General features: G+C 37.3%; 3 protein-coding genes across 3 annotated transcripts; 2 read left to right on the top strand and 1 right to left on the bottom strand.

The window, feature by feature from the left end:
* Positions 1-954, top strand: LOC306640467 (olfactory receptor 51J1-like; the record flags this gene model as incomplete). Its single annotated transcript, XM_079104751.1, has 1 exon — positions 1-954. The coding sequence occupies one exon, from the start codon at positions 1-3 to the stop codon at positions 952-954; it is 954 nt and encodes a 317-aa protein (XP_078960877.1).
* A 9337-nt stretch (positions 955-10291) lies between these two features.
* On the top strand, positions 10292-11248 carry LOC306640552 (olfactory receptor 51Q1-like; the record flags this gene model as incomplete). The annotated part of the gene is made up of 1 exon (XM_079104842.1): positions 10292-11248. The coding sequence occupies exon 1, from the start codon at positions 10301-10303 to the stop codon at positions 11246-11248; it is 948 nt and encodes a 315-aa protein (XP_078960968.1). The 5' UTR covers positions 10292-10300.
* A 3244-nt stretch (positions 11249-14492) lies between these two features.
* LOC306640474 (olfactory receptor 51I2-like) lies at positions 14493-15443 on the bottom strand (the record flags this gene model as incomplete). The annotated part of the gene is made up of 1 exon (XM_079104758.1): positions 14493-15443. One exon carries the CDS (start codon positions 15441-15443, stop codon positions 14493-14495), a length of 951 nt encoding a protein of 316 aa, XP_078960884.1.
* Positions 15444-16659: the final 1216 nt, after the last annotated feature.

Below are 16659 nucleotides of genomic sequence, written 5' to 3'. Positions count from 1 at the left end.
ATGAAGAATTCCAATAGCTCTTTGGGGTTCTTGCCTACAGCATTCATTTTGGTTGGCATCCCAGGACTGGAGGCAGAGCACCTCTGGATATCCATCCCTTTCTGCCTGATGTACATTATCATCTTCCTTGGAAATGGCACCATTCTTCATGTCATCAGAACAGATGCTTCTCTCCATCAGCCCATGTATCTCTTTCTTGCCATGTTAGCACTGGCTGAGGTTGGTGTCTCTGTATCCACCCTGCCTACAGTGCTAGGCATATTCCTGTTTGGCACCACTGAGATTAGTTTTGAAGCATGCCTTCTGCAGATGTTCTCCATTCATTCTTTCTCCATAATGGAGTCAGCTGTGCTTCTGGCCATGTCTGTGGACCGCTTTGTGGCCATCTATAGCCCACTGCGCTATACAACTATTCTGACACTGCCCCGTATCTTTGGCACAGGAATTATTATTGGACTGAAGAGTATTATGCTCATGGCTCCATTGCCCATGCTCTTACGGCGGCTTCCCTTCTGTGGCAATAATGCCCTCTCTCATTCCTTTTGCCTCCACCCTAACCTTATCCATCTACCTTGTGGGGACATTTCTGTCAACAATATCTATGGACTTTTCATTGTTACCTCCACTTTTGGGCTGGATTCGTTGCTCATAGTGATCTCGTATGGGTTCATACTCCACACTGTCTTGGGTATTGCCACTGGAGAAGGGCAGAAGAAGGCACTCAGCACATGCAGCTCACATATTTGTGCTGTACTTGCTTATTATATACCTATGATTGGCTTATCTATGGTGCATCGCTTTGGAAAACATGTATCTCCTCTGCTGCAAACCATGATGGCCAATGCTTACCTTTTCTTCCCACCTGTTGTCAACCCCATTGTCTATAGTATTAAGACCAAGGAGATTCGTCGTGGCATTATCAGAATGCTAGCAAAGAAGAGATCTGGAGTTTAGTCAAAGATCAAGTAAAAAGGGAGGTTTCATTGATCGGTTTTCTATAATCACAGGATCTCCTACCTTACATGGTTGTAACTGAGCTTGCCTTAAAACATGGAGTCTAACAGGAGGCTCTCATAGTCTGACAGTGAATTGGAATGAAAGTGCAAGTAGGCATGGAATATGCATAAGTAATGGAGAATTAATAATATTTGAAAGAAGATTGTGCAACATTAAGTTTTCCATTACCTCACATGCTTGGAGCAGGAATGCAAGAAAAGTTTATGAAAACACATTATTTCTCATGAGGAAAATGCAGCTGGGAGTCAGCAGGTGTCCTGAGAAATCTGTTGAGTTCTCTACCAGGAAGAGAGTAAGTGAGTATATTGCATTCTCTTCAGTTATTGACCCTTGAATTCCATAGCAGGGGAGCACCAGAGCTAGTTCAAAGGAGGCTTCCACACATGCTTTAATGTGGAATTCACCCAACTTCACCAATGTCCCAAACTGGAAGCTCCAAAATTTACTAATCTTGCAAATTCTGAAGTTTTTCCCCCAGATGCAAAAACTTTCAAAGAAGCAAGCATCCTCTTTGTATACGTTGATAACTTCTATCTGGTTGACTATTCCTTTTCAGGTCCTTCAAATAATATAAAGAGCATATATTTATATTTTCAGGGAAGAATTTGAGATTTTTGAGATGCAAATGTATACATGTATATTTATTTTTTTGTCATTCTCTACAATAAAACTGAAGTAGGGAATGACTAAATATTATATAATAATATACTTATAATTATATTATTATATAATAATATAGTTATATAATATAGTTATATTATATAATAATATAGTTATAATATGAAACAGTGTTGAGATATGATAAACATCTTATTAAGCCTATATATCTCAGAGTTAGCATTGGAATTGAGATGGATTAGACTCCAGATTCTGATCTATTATTCTTAGCTCATGTCAACTGAGCAAAAACTGAATCTCCTTGATCCTATTAGTATTCAGTCAAGTAGAATTTACAGAATACAAAAAAATACATCAGACACAATTCTAGGCCCTAAAGGTAAAGCAGTGAAAAAAGAGGCAAAGTGCCTTCTATTTACAGAGCATACAAATTTTCCCCTACATTCTCCATCTTTGCTATATTTTAAGCCTCCTAAAAAAAATTCACAATCAATTTTAAAGTTATAAGTAACCACAAATCAATAAAGCTTTGAATATGAATTTTAAACATTTTAAATGGTCATATTGTGTTTTTCATTGCAAGGACAGCAATAACAGACAAAGACTTCTCGTAAAAGTTAATTCTGTGACTTTGTCTCTGGGTTTCCGTTTACCAGTTTCCCTAGATCCTTACCTGGGGATCTGCAATTACCTGTAACCTTCAGTGGCAAAGTTCTGCAGAGGACAATGACCTTGACTTATCAAGGAAAATCAAGTAAGGTAAACTCTGGCAATCCCATAGATTAAGAATTGAGAGAGGGATGATTCCCCAGGAAGAGAAGAGAAGAGGGAGTATTTTTATAGAACCTGGAGAAAGACATTCCACATCTAATGATGTGCAGATGAGATGATGGTGCCAGGCTGTCCAATGGCTTAGCAACTCATTTCCATTTCTGAGATTGCACAGTGACTCTTTAGGCTTCTTAAATACGATTGTGCCTATATCTGACGCTGTTGAAAATTTTGAGATTTAAATGTAGATATACTCATCCTTAGATTTTTGACAGATCATGCTCAGTTTAGCGAGATCCTTGCAACCCCATCCTAGAATAGATTTTTGCACATACTGCTTCCACCATAGCTCCATTCTTTCTAACTTTTATCACCCCATTATTCTGAAGTCCAGGCTTGCATCCATGTCAGATTCAGATGGAAGAATTTTAGAAAACCACATGCTGAAAAGAGTCTAGAAATATACTACTATCTATGACATTGAATTCAACAGAATTCAATATGACTTTCTGGAAAAATATCAGTTTGGGCTTTTTTCTGCCCTTATCATTACTATCCTAACTTATAATCTAGATCCTTTGAAACTCTTTTAATTCTTTATCTTTTCAATAGGAAAAAATTATCCATCTTTATATTCAAGTATGGAGGGTGATAAATTAAGAATTTGAGCACTTAAAAATGTGAGAATGTTATAGATATTTCCACACTTACCCAGGTAATATTATTTGTGTCAAGCCAATCATCCTGCCCATAACAATTACAAAATCTAAAGAAGTATTTTTAAATAAATTCAAAGAACATCAAAGGAATGAGAGTAAAATGGCCAAGACTCCAAGAGAAGGGATGTCTAGAGAAGTAAGCCTGGATTATTTTATTTTTCCCTTCAAGGAATTTATCCATTCAAAAGTAAAATCTGCTAAAATGAAAGAGATAGCAATCTTAAAGGGCTGATGTGTCAAAACTAAAAATTATGTAGATTAATCCATGATGACAATGATATATTTTATTATAGTTTTCCTAGTGACAAAATAAAGCTGACCAAAAACCAAAAATCAACATTTAAAAAAAATTTTTTTGGCAGCAAATGGTTACTTTATTAAGTGAAGGTAAAATGAAACATATCTCAAAAGAACCAAAAAGTGGGAAATATAAAGATCATACAAACCGAAGAGCATGCTTGCTACACAGGAGTGAGCAGTTTCTATGTGTGCTGGTGCAACGTGAAAAAAAAAAAAAAATAGTGTCCTTATAGCTAATGTAACAAAAAATAAAAGTAGGAAAACATTCATTGCACAAGCTCCTCAATACTAAATTAGAAAAGTGCTCTATGCCTGTAACATACTGTTAGATTAAAGATCTACAAGAAAATCAATTTCATGTACCAAAACAACAGCAAAACATCATTTAAACATTTTTTTAAAACATCATTAAAACTTTTATCTAACAATTCCAACAATCAAACAATTACGTAATACTTTTTTCCTTCCATTTTTATTGGTGTATTATAATTGCACAATTATATAATATATATGTTTTCCAAGCACATATGAAACGCCTTCCAAAATCAACCATTAAGGCATAGTAATATTTTATACTTTGATTGGAATTGAGGTCACAAAATGTGATATATTTATTTTGTGACTACTTACTGAGTAATATACATATAAAATGAGTACATTTACCTGATTATTATATGCCAACCAAAAGGTATATTAAAAAAGAATGATGTGCAACATTTTTAAAGTGTAATAACCATTTCCCTGTGTGGTGGTGATGGGTGAATATTTGCATCTAACTTGTCTGGCCATTGATTTTCATGACCTCTCCAGTTCTAAGTCCCACACGGTTACCCTCTCTGAGTTCCAGATGGCCTCAAATGAAACTTTCTGAGTTAGCAGAATTAAGTTCTTGGTCACTTGTTTCTTTATGGTCAACAGAGTTCTTATACCACTTCCCTTTGCAGTCCCAAGTTATTAACAATGTCTTTCACTCTTTTCAAATAAAGAATTTAACATACCTTTAAATGCTATCTTATTTCTTAGCTTCCTTTTTTCTTATTAATGATTAATTTTATATCTACATTTTACAAATATGTTATTGACAAGTTTACACGTTCACAAGACTCAAATTTCAAAAAATGGAGTACATATATATGTAGATAGAGATAGAAAATATTCACTTTTAGTCTATATTTCATTTTGGCTTCTCTCTCCAGATATACACACACACACACACAAATCTAGTTTATTGTATTTCCTTTTAGGGAAAAAAAAGTCATGCATAAATAAGAAATTATGTGCATTTATACTTTTCTGTTGAAAATTGTGTCCTGTCCTCTACTTAATTTTTAACATCTATCTGTATATTTGAGGTCACTCATAAACAGCATTGCCCTTTATTTTTACATACACATATTTCATTTTGCAAATTATGGCACACTACATGTTCCCAGAATTTATTTACCAATTTCCAGTTAATGCATATCTAAATCGTTTCCATTTTGTAGTCTTACAAATGACATGGTAGTGAAAAATCTTGTCTAAACATGTCAGTCTGTACATATGTAAATATATTTGTAAACTCAATTTCTAGAGATGGAATTGCTGAGTAAAGAATTGTATACTTTCATAACTTTGATAGGTACAATATTGTCAATGTCCTCCATGAAAGTCGCCTATTTATTTGCCAGTGGATGTTTTTAATATATTTGGATTTTGCTTAGATGATTAATAAAAAGCTATATCTGAATTTGATTACAATACTTACTCAGGTTTTTTCTGCATGTAAACTAGGTGAACATTATTTTTATCGCACATATAAAATAGTTCATTGTGTTTGACAAACCACAGTATGACCAGAGGCAAAAGAAAAATAATCGACTAAGGTCTTACAGACAATTTGCATGACTCACGGTCAGTCTTACTCAGGAGATAACTACCCGCAGATTTACTATTCACAGAGATCTGACCTCAACTCCTGACCATGCTTCTCAGCAGATATGTGCCCTTGAGCAAACAACTGCCCTCTCTGAGCATGCTCCTTTCTTTAAAAAAAAAAAAAAAAAGAAAAGAAATTAAAAATTAGTTAATCACAAATTAGTTATATATATTTATGGATACGGAGTGGTATTTTGATTATGAGTCAGAATGAATATCTTTTGATGTGATAAAGGAACATTTTCATCTCTATTTCTTTGAAATTTTCTTATCTTTAACATCTGTTTCCCAAAAACACATTCGAAAAAATCACTCAGTGATTTTTTCTGCACAGGGACAGAGAGCAAATCATTTAGGTTTTGTGGGCCATACAGCTTCTTTTACAACCACTCAAGCTTGCTGTTAACGTTAAGGCAGCCATAGATGATACATAAGTAAATGAGCTTAGCAGCATTTCAATAAAATTTTATGTTTGAACAATGAATTTGGAATGTAATGTAATTTCACATGTCACAAAATATCATTTTCTTTAGTTTCTTTTTCCAACCACTTATATACATAAAATAATTCTTACTTCACGAGCTATAAAAAAAACACATATACTTAACATTCTATAGTTTTAGAGAACATTTATTAATTCTTTACTATATAATTACAACATTAATATACTTCTCAGTCATTGATCATCTTCTCCCTGTCTTATTTTAAAACATTTCATAATATAATTGTTCAAATATGCATAAAAAGAGTGTATGCCTCATTCTTCTTCATTTTCAAAAATTACAAATATTATGAGTTTTACAATTTTATCAATACTTTTATACTGATAAATGTGCCACTTGTTACTTTATCAATTTGTCAATTTTAAATTGTATCTTTCGATCCTCAACTACTTAAGATAAAATAATCAAAAACTTCATAATAACTTTCAACATCTTCCCTCCCAAATTGTATTGCTATTTAATTTCTTCATTCTCAGGGTTTATACCTTATATTCTGCTTTGCAATCATGAACTCCCTTCCAATGCAGTGGTACAGGTTTAGAGGTGGAGCTTCTCCAGATCCAGAATGGATCCAAATGGTCAATGAGAGCCAGTGACAAGAGAAATCACAAAGGCAAGCCAGATTTGAAAGAAGCACTCTAGACCTTCAATGATAGAAAACAAAAGAGACACCTAAATAAACACCTGAACAGCTGCTGGTTCTTCCTGGCTGCTGAGAACACAGTCTCAATAAATTCACATGTAAAGTCTTAGGACACTCACCACAGCCACTTCTGGCCTGAGCAGAGATCCAGCCTTTTCTGGGGAAGAAGTACCGTGCATGATGCAGCTACTCCCTCTAGGTCACTGTAAGAGGAAATTCCATTTGTTTCTGTGATTTGAGAGTCTACCACATCAACTCTGAGTTCGTCATATTCATGCCATGTCAACCTTAAAGGGAAGCTCTGCTCCAACTTTGAACAATCTTTTTCAAGCCAGATAAGTCACAGCAGTAAGCAGGAGGGAACTAATGATCATGGAAACAACATCTGCCAGAATAGGGGCGAGGCCCTCCCCATGTACCTCACAGGAGCTTCACCTTTCCAGTGTACCTCAGCTCATTTGCTGGTACGTACAGGTCACACAGAGAACATTACTCATGATTTTACTTATTGTTACTGTTAGTTCTCTTTTCCTGAACTAGGTATCTGAAATTCACTGAAGTCAAGAGATTTTACTCATTAGCTTTACATCTTTATAATAATTGTAAAAATTTTTATTAAAGTTGTCTGGACTTGTCTTTTGAAAGGGATAGAATATGAAATTTTTAACATTTTGAACTTAAGCTCGAATGAGTATTTTTTTTAAAGTAAACTGGAAACAAATTTCCAGTCCTTGACAACAATAGTTCTCTTAAGAAACACATTCGACCCTTCCCTGAACGGCACAGATCTTAGAATTTAGCTTTCACTCGTGTCCACTAAGTTAACACACCCAAGTTGGAGAGTTTTTCAGAATTCATTTTCCTCTTGTTTTAGTGCAAAACTATTGATTGGCTTCCCGGTTCTCTCCCTTAGGGCCTCAGGTCTCAGAGCACAATCCTTATCCTCCTATAAGATCTGGGCAGAGGTGTCCTCACCCACCTCCTGCACTCCAACCTGGGACCTTCAGGAACATATAATTACAACCACAGGGCAGAGAATAGAAACCAAACAGCATTGAGAAAAAAGAGAACGCTCAGGTGAGGTTGGACTGCTCCCTGGATGGTTATCAGTAAGAGAAGGGGAACACCTGGTGAGTAAGAGGAGGGGATGCTCCATAGAGACCAGGGGGAGAATTAGGCAGACCCATTTCGGAGACATCCCGAGAGGAGGTGTGACTAGAGTGAGGAGATGTGGGGGTAGGGAACATGAAGCGTTTCTTGCAGAGGTGATAATTACTGATTAACTCAAACCTGTGTCCATCAAAGCTGAAGTGATCTCAGTGCACAGAGTCTTCCCCTCTGTCCTGCAAATGGTTCATCAAATGTTTCAGAAAGAGGTGAGTTTAAAGGAAACATGGGAACTTGTGAATGAAGAATAAACACAAGGCAGTGAACTAGTCACAGCTTGCATATTACTCTGCCCCACCATAAGGATTTGTGAGGTTAGAGCTGATGTAAAAGTGAAGAAATGGTTTCCTTAATACTTCCCAGCTATTGAGAGCAGAGCTTACTGCACAAGGGCAGCTGATAGAAAGAAGCATGGTTGGGAGAAACCTAAAGATGAAGTACAATGCAGGAGTCCTCACCACCTGCCTGGAAATTCCCTAAGAAATTCACCTATCTGGAGAATTACTTTAGAGAATAGAAACAACTGCCCTGCAGAAGAGTGAAAATGTTACCAGGTTTTCTCTGGTATTAAGCCTTATCCTTTCGTTCCTCACCTTCTCTCCTTTCTTCCTTCCCTCCCTCCCTCCCATCTTTTCATCTTTATATCCTTTGTTCTTCCTAATATAAATCTGCTGATTTAAAATGTGTCCTAGGTTAAAAAATACACATATATACTTATATATATATACACATATATATATACACATATATGTATATATATATTTTTCATCAGCACTACACATCTTTCATTATTAAAATGAAAGACAGCAATTATGCAATTATTAAGTTAAGTGACTTAAAATAAGAAAAGTTGTAGGACATTGCAGGGCACAGAATAAACTCTGTAAAAACATTATTGTTGCTGCCATCACCGTTCAGCTCTCTGCACTCTGCCATCCAGTGATAAGCATGTCACATGTATCACCACACCTAACTATGGCCTCTTGTCTTTTGATTTACAATTTAAGTATCAGAGGACATTCCAATTCCTGTTGTTTATTATTTGATTGGTGATTCTCACTATTCTCTATAATTTCACTACATTCTTTTTTTTTTTTTTTTTTTTTTTTTTGCTCTCTCATTACATTTCACTTCTGTTTGCCTATATTTCTTTTTCCTCAATCAGCTATATTAGGAACTTTCAAAAAATATTGACTACACAAAATAATTTCTGGAGGTTTCAATACTATTTTATTTTTCTAATTTGAAAATCCGTTTTCTCTTTATTTTCTTCTTCCCATTTCCCCCAGTTTCTTGTTAAATTCTTAGGAGATTTTCCCCAGGATTATTACTTTGACACTTAGGGACACAGAGCAGGAGGAACATGGTTAGACTATGTAGATTCTAGGAATACACTAAGTACTATTTATTTCCTGATAATATGTTCTGAGCTTTAATTCCCAGAAAACTTCCAAGATTAATAACCATTCAGTCATTATATTACATAAATAAAGGTCTGTATTCTCCTGTAGGGGGCAGTATAGTCCCCTTTGAAAACAGTCCAAAAACCACAAAATCTCTCCATTTCTTTTTCTCATTAATTTACCCCTCAGACCACGAATTTGGCTTCTCTTCCAATTATTCTATTGAACTATCCCTCCAAAAGGTTACTGGTTATGTTCTTGTCTCTAAACTAACTATACTCTTCTTGATACTGATTTTATTGAACATCTGAGTTCTAAATTGTGGTGGCTAGTCCCTTTAATTAATTGACTTTTGATTTTTATTTTCTGTTTTCTTCCTTTCTCTTTAAACAGTACTCTACAATTGCCTTTGATTTTTCTTGTATGTATATTTAACTGGTAAATTGTACATTTTCTCATAAATCTGCCTTAGGCCTCCTTCATTTCTCGTGCTGAATTCTTGTTTAAATTATCACGTTAACTTTAGATTCTCAATTACCTGAAATTGCCTTGACTCCTAGCAGTCTTCTTCTCTCTGTCCTATTAGGCCTTCTCTGCATCTGCTTGTAGTTTCTCTTGCATAGCTACTATGAAGCCCAGACTCAACATGCACAAACCCTGTGCTCTTTCCCTGGAGTCTCATCTTACTCTAGTGCTCCACATAAAAACAATTGTTGCTATAATCTACATGTTTCTTACTTGGGCATCGCTTTGATATTTGCCTTTTAAAACTATTTCCATTCAAGTAAATAACATAAAGTAATCAGTATAATTTTATTTTTCTATGATGTCAAGTAGAATGAGGGTTAAGTTTATAGGCTTGATTGAAAGTTATTTAAACTATTCATAAAACAAGTTTCCATCATTCAGTACATCTGCGTAGGTACATATGTACACATATACATATACAAGAGTCATTGGGATGTAAATTACAGAGGACTGCAGGAAGTATGGAGCTAAACTCCAGAGCATAGCAGGAGGTATGAAAGATGAAAACATGAACTTAATTGCAATAGAAACTTATGAAGAAGGACATACATTTGCTGTGTGTCTGGCTAGTGTATTGCTCGGTGGAATTAGAAAAAGGAATCTTAAATGCATGCTTGTATCCTGGATTGAAGAGATAACAATCCTACGGTGGCGGCCTACTGATGAGATTCTTAATGTGGAACACACAGATTCTGGGTTCTGCATTCATCAAGTATGGCGCCGGTGACTAACATCACCCAAGCTCCCTTCTACTTCCTCCTCACCGGCATTCCTGGATTTGAAGCCTTCCACGTGTGGATCTCCATCCCCTTCTTCTGTCTCTACACCCTCTCCATAGTGGGAAACACCACCATCCTGGCTGTCATCCGCACAGAGCCGTCTCTCCACCAGCCCATGTACCTGTTCCTCTGCATGCTGGCCCTGACTGACCTGGGCCTCACCCTCACCACCCTGCCCACAGTCATGCAGCTCCTCTGGTTCAACCTTCATAAAATCAGATTTGAGGCCTGCTTTGCACAGTTCTTCTTCCTCCATGGATTCTCCTTTATGGAATCTTCCGTCCTGCTGGCCATGTCCTTTGACCGCTATGTGGCCATCTGCCGCCCCCTCCATTATGCCTACATCCTCACCAGTGAGGTCATTGGTAGAATTGGGCTAGCCATCGTTTGCCGCTGTGTCCTGGCGGTTCTTCCCCCACTCTTCCTACTCAGGCGCCTGCCTTTCTGCCGCTCCCACCTTCTCTCTCACTCCTACTGCCTCCACCAGGATTTGATTCGCCTGGTCTGTGCTGACACCCGAGTCAATGCCTGGTATGGATTTGCTCTGGTCCTGCTCATTATCGTAATGGACCCTCTGCTCATTGTACTCTCCTATGTACTCATCTTGAAAAATGTCTTGAGCACAGCCACCTGGACTGAGCGACTACGTGCCCTCAATAACTGTCTTTCTCACTTTCTGGCTGTTCTGGTCCTCTATGTCCCCATGGTTGGTGTATCTATGACTCACCGCTTTGCCAAGCATGCCTCTCCACTGGTCCACATTATTATGGCCAATATCTACCTGCTGGCTCCTCCTGTGATGAACCCTATCATTTACAGTGCAAAGACCAGGCAGATCCGTCAGGGAATTAGTCGCCTCTTATTTCAAAGGAAAGTGCACTAACTATTGAACTTTAGATTTAAGGGAGTTATTTTATTTAGGTAACATGGAGTCAGGCACAAAGACCACTACCATCACATTTTAAGTAGCACAGGTGGTAAAAGGAGCAGGAGTTATATAAGAAGTTTCCATTGTAAATAAAGAGACATCACTATTGCTTGACCAGAAAATTATAAAAAATAGGTTTTTTTTGTTTTTTTTTTTTTTCTTTGCAGGGCTGGGGATTGAACCCAGGACTCATACCTGCCAGGCAAGCACTCTAGCACTTTTAAATATCAATATTTAAAAAAAAAAAAAGCTCAATTTTGTACTTCACTAAACATTTGATTTTGAAAAAAGAAAAAAAAATAAATAATATGATTCAAAATATGAAGCCTTTTCTTTCTTCTTCACAGTGTTAAGTATATGATAAAATATAAAATTATGCTTTATGAACTTTAAATTATGATAAATGTATGAATATTCTCATTGATGCTATAAAATGTTCCTATCCTTATAAGTAATTCCTAAAGCAAATGTCAGCATTTAATTAAACACTGGCCCCTGGGCACAGTGGCACAGACTTGTAACCCCAGCGACTCAGGAGGCTAAGACAGGAGAATCAAGAGTTCAAAGCCAACCTCAGCAAAAAGTGAGGTGCTAAGCAACTCAGTGAGGCCCTGTCTCAGTAGGGCTGGGCATGTGGCTCAGTGGTGGAGTGCCCCTGAGTTAATTTCCTGGTATCAAAAAATAAAACACACACACCCCGGTTATAATATAATCTCATAGCAATAATAAAAGATAAACTTCATAAATTAGGAAACCAAACTGAAAAAGACAAAACATTATGGATGTTGGTGCTCTGTGGATAGAAAAACAAATACTAAAACACTAAACATCAAAAGCCAAAGTGAAAGTATCTTGGGAGTTTGAGAAAGTGTTAAACTAATTTCCAATGCAAAGTTCACTTAAGCTCAAGGATTCAGAAATGGAAACCCCTGCTTGAAGAGGACTGACTTTTAAGAATTTAAAAGAGCTCCCACACAGCCCAGAATCTGCTTGTCTTTACTTATTTAAATGTTGTTGTTGTTGTCGTTGATGTCGTTACCATTATTATTAAAGTAGGAAAGCATCAGCCAGTAACAGGAACATTCCAAGTCATAGAATTTAATTGTGACAAAAGTCTCAGCAGAAACACAGTTTTGAAAATCTGATGTTTGGGCTCAGAAAGGTCAAGAACGTTCTTGTTGTGTCAGAGGAAACAATTACTCGAAATCTGCCTGGACTTTTGTTTTCTCCCTCAATCTTAAGATAAGGGAATCAGATTGTTAAATTATGCAGAAGTAAGGGGAACACATAGTCAGAATTGGAAAAGAGCATATGTAAAATAAAACCCTATCATACTATTGAGGCAGTATGACACAGTCCCGACTTGTGGCAGGGTAGTTTGGGGTGGTGTGAGCTAGCAGCAATGATTCTATACAAAAGAGATGTGCATCTGTGTTTATGAGAATTCTAGCACATTAATACTAATGCCAGTGGGATGAACACCGTTAATTGAGTAAAGGTCTATCTAAGTATGCTCCTCCTTTCTGAATATTCTCTCCCCTGTGCTTGATTAAATAGTTTTGAAGGAAATCTTTTGTTGCTGTCCCAACCAGATATTCTCTTTGGGGGCTCTTCTCCAGAATGCACGTGAATTCTATTTCCTTTTTCCTGGATCACCACTGAGTACTGAGTATGTTGTCTGAGTTTTCCTTGTAAAATAATGATAAACTTAATGGAGAATTAAGTTTGGTGCAGATTGATTGGTGCAGATCAGGCTTATCAGCCATTCAGATTTACCTAATCAACACCCAGTGTAATTTCAGCAGAACAAGCAAACCCAGGGAAGAGGTCTAAGATCAGGGTGCCAGGGCAAGATCCCTCAGAGCTGGAATCAGGCTTCTGCCTTGATGAAGGTCCTTGGAACTGAAAGTTCAAACTCCAGCTAATATAATATTTGTGCAAAAAAGGCTCATTTTTTTTCTGAGCAGAACAATAATTTCTTAAACAAAATAAAATAAAACAGATAGAAATACCTCAATGGTCTTAATATGGCACTACTTCTTAGGAGCAGAGTCCCCTGGCATCATGAATTTTGTAATAGCACATTTTCTATTATAAGGGATGTAACTTTAATGTTCATTAAAAAAAAAAAAAAAAAAAAACATTTTGAGGAAAATGGGCAGGTTCTCTCAGAAGTATCAGTTTTTATAGATACTAAAAATTGTGGTCACAGATTCTTATTGCTGGATTCATGGTGCAGATGGTCAGTAAGAGACTGTCCCAGACCCCCGGGGAGTGGTGGCCCTGTGAGAGTGGCTTATCATCTTGGGATGTGCTAGCTCCCTAAACAAATGGCTCCCCTAATTCCACCCCATCCTGCTCCTCACAGAAGAAATCCCTCCTTGTCAGGCCCCTTTACCTATGTAACTATAAATAAAGGAGAAATGGGCTACTCCATCTTGTTAGAGGCCAGATCTGGTATGGCCCAATCCGTCATGCCCCCTCCCATTTGAAAAGAGTTTTGACTCTTATGTGTTTATTGATTAGATAAGTTTATTGGTAATTAATTGATTTATTGCTGGTATCGCCATCCTCTGGCAGTTAGTCCTTCCCTCATCCACACTGGATCTGGCTGAAACCCCCACAGTTGATCATATCTTTCATTATTTAAACAATGATATTTTGGGGAGTGAAAGAGAGCATTATTACTAATAAATAATGTTGAGAAAAACAAGTGTGAACTATGAATGTCTGGGCAAATCAGAAAGTATGCTCACTTTATTTAAAAATGTGTTCCCAGAATGATCTTTCTTTATGATCATTGTGCGGAGTTGTTCTTAAATCCTAGCTATCCCACAAAAATGAAAATTTGCTTTATTTCAATTCAAATATCATAAGGTTTCAGGTCTTTCATGTTAGTTAGTTATTTTTAGCTTCTGCTAGAAGTTTTAAGAGAATGGGGTGGGGAGGTAATTTCATTATTTCTGCCTTCAAGTTGTTATATCTAGTTAGAAATGAAGGGTATATACATGTGCATGCACAGAGACACACATATCAATAAAGTGTGAGAGGTAAAGAACTGAGAAATAACTCCTGTGATTCAGATTCAAGCCTGTGACAGTGCTCTAAATTTCTCCTTCCTATTTCTCCTGGAAGTTTCTATTGTAGAGTTTTGCCCATAGCAGAATCATAATCAAAATTTTGGAATTGAAGGAGTGACTCAGATCAATTTCCTCTTGCAGGAGAATAAGGTGGCAATTCCCTGTCGGATTGGCTGAGTCTTAATACTGTAGATGATGGGGTTGAGCACTGGTGGCACAAAGAGATAGATGCTAGACATGAGTGTGTGAACCACAGGTGAGGCATGCTTGGCAGCCCGATGCATGACAGACACACCAATCATGGGCACATAGTACACGAGCACTGCACAGATGTGTGATACACATGTGTTGAGAGCCTTCCACCTTCCCTCCCGAGAAGCAATACCCAGCACTGTGTAAAGAATCAACCCATATGAGACCACAATGAGCAGTGAGTCCAGCCCAAAAGTGGCCAGGACAATGGCCAAGCCCAGGATGCTGTTGAGCTTAGTATCAGCACAAGGCAGCTGGATCAGGTCTGAATGGAGGCAGTAGGAATGGGAGAGGATGTTAACATGACAATAGGGCAGTTGCCTCAACAGAACTGGAAGTGGGGCCATGAGTGCCACACTCTTCAGCATAATGCCCAGACCCATGGAGATGATACGGGGCAGGGGCAGGATGGCTGTATAGCGCAGCGGGTTGTAAATGGCTACAAAACGATCAAAGCTCATGGCCAACAGGACCCCTGACTCCATGCAGGAGAAGGTGTGAATGAAAAACATCTGGGCCAGGCAGCCATCAAAATCTATCCTGCGAGCATCAAACCAAAGAATGCCCATAACTGTAGGCAGTGTAGACGCCGAGACGCCCACCTCACTGATGGCCAACATGGAGAGGAACAGGTACATGGGCTCATGAAGGGCAGAGTCTGCCTGCACTGCTGCCATGATTAGGCAGTTCCCCACAATGGCCACCATGTACATGGTAAAGAAGGGGATGGAGAACCAGCCATGTTGGGCCTCTAGTCCTGGGATGCCAGTCAGGAAGACAGACAGGTGGTTGAGACTTCCATTGCTTTCAGCTCCCATGTCATCAGCAGCAGGTACCAGTCTCCACCTGCCATTTGAAAAATAAAACAAAACAAACAGATTTTTTTTAAAGCCCAGGAAAATAAAATCAATTCTCACCAGTTGAAGTCTTCTGTCTCAGTAGCCCACACTAAAGGCTAAAAACTGAGATGGGAAACGTGGCAGAGGGTGGAGTGACACACAATCTCATCTCTTTCCCTGTCCTCCTGAGTTCTAGGATCCTAACACTTTACAGTAAAAGAGATATTTCAGACTGCCCAATTTTATTGCAGATAACACAGTTTAAAAACTAAGAGAACAAACACAAATAAATCAGATCTGGGTCAAATCCATACTTAGCCAATCACTAGATGGTGATATGGGCAACTACTTTTAATTTACAAGGAAGGAAATAATATTATTCTCTTTATTTGAACATAAGGGAAAATTGAGAAAAATAATAAACATTCAGAGTTTATACTTTAATTTTCACGACAGAGATGAGAGTAAATTCTGATCTAGGCTAGAGTCATCAGAAAAAGTTGAGTTTTAGTTCTGCTAACATGGATCTGAGATGATAAAAAACACCTGGGAACGTGATCATTTTCATGAGTCCCTACTGAATCTTCGGGAGGGAAAAATGTTTCCAGTAAAATTACAACTGCCCTTTCAAATTGTTTCAAAAGAGAAATATGGACTATGAAGGAAATTAACAATTTAGGTTAAAATTATGTTAATATACAGTGTCCTTCAAGTATAAAAACAGAAAGATTATCAAAGATGCAGTGCCTTCAAAATGAGCAGATGTGACCTAGAGTCCACAGAGATGAAAGATTCAGAGATAAATGATTCTATCCAACACCAAGAGTCTGGAGAAATAGCTAAACACAAATCAGGAGTTGAAAGTCACGTAAAATTTAAAGTAATGCAATATGGAATAACATAGTATGGTGTAACACAATGAATATAACATAATATAATAAATTAAATATGTAAAATATTAAACAGTAGATAGATACAGTCACAATCAGCATGAAAATTGAATTAACATCAATCATCAGTTTACTGTTTCACTCAACAGATTAGATATAGAAATTGCTGATTCTGTATTAGTTCTTTATCCTGTGGTCACATACTGTTAATGTGAAATGGCTCAAACATCTAAATAATTGAATGATAATGCTCTGCTAGAATGGATAAATGACAGAGGACTGGAGAGTCCATGGAATACAAAGGG

Source organism: Sciurus vulgaris (assembly GCF_902686455.1).
Source record: "Sciurus vulgaris genome assembly, chromosome: 11".
Taxonomy (NCBI): domain Eukaryota; kingdom Metazoa; phylum Chordata; class Mammalia; order Rodentia; family Sciuridae; genus Sciurus; species Sciurus vulgaris.
Note: the sequence above shows the minus strand (reverse complement) of the source record. Positions and strands in the feature narration are given on the sequence as shown.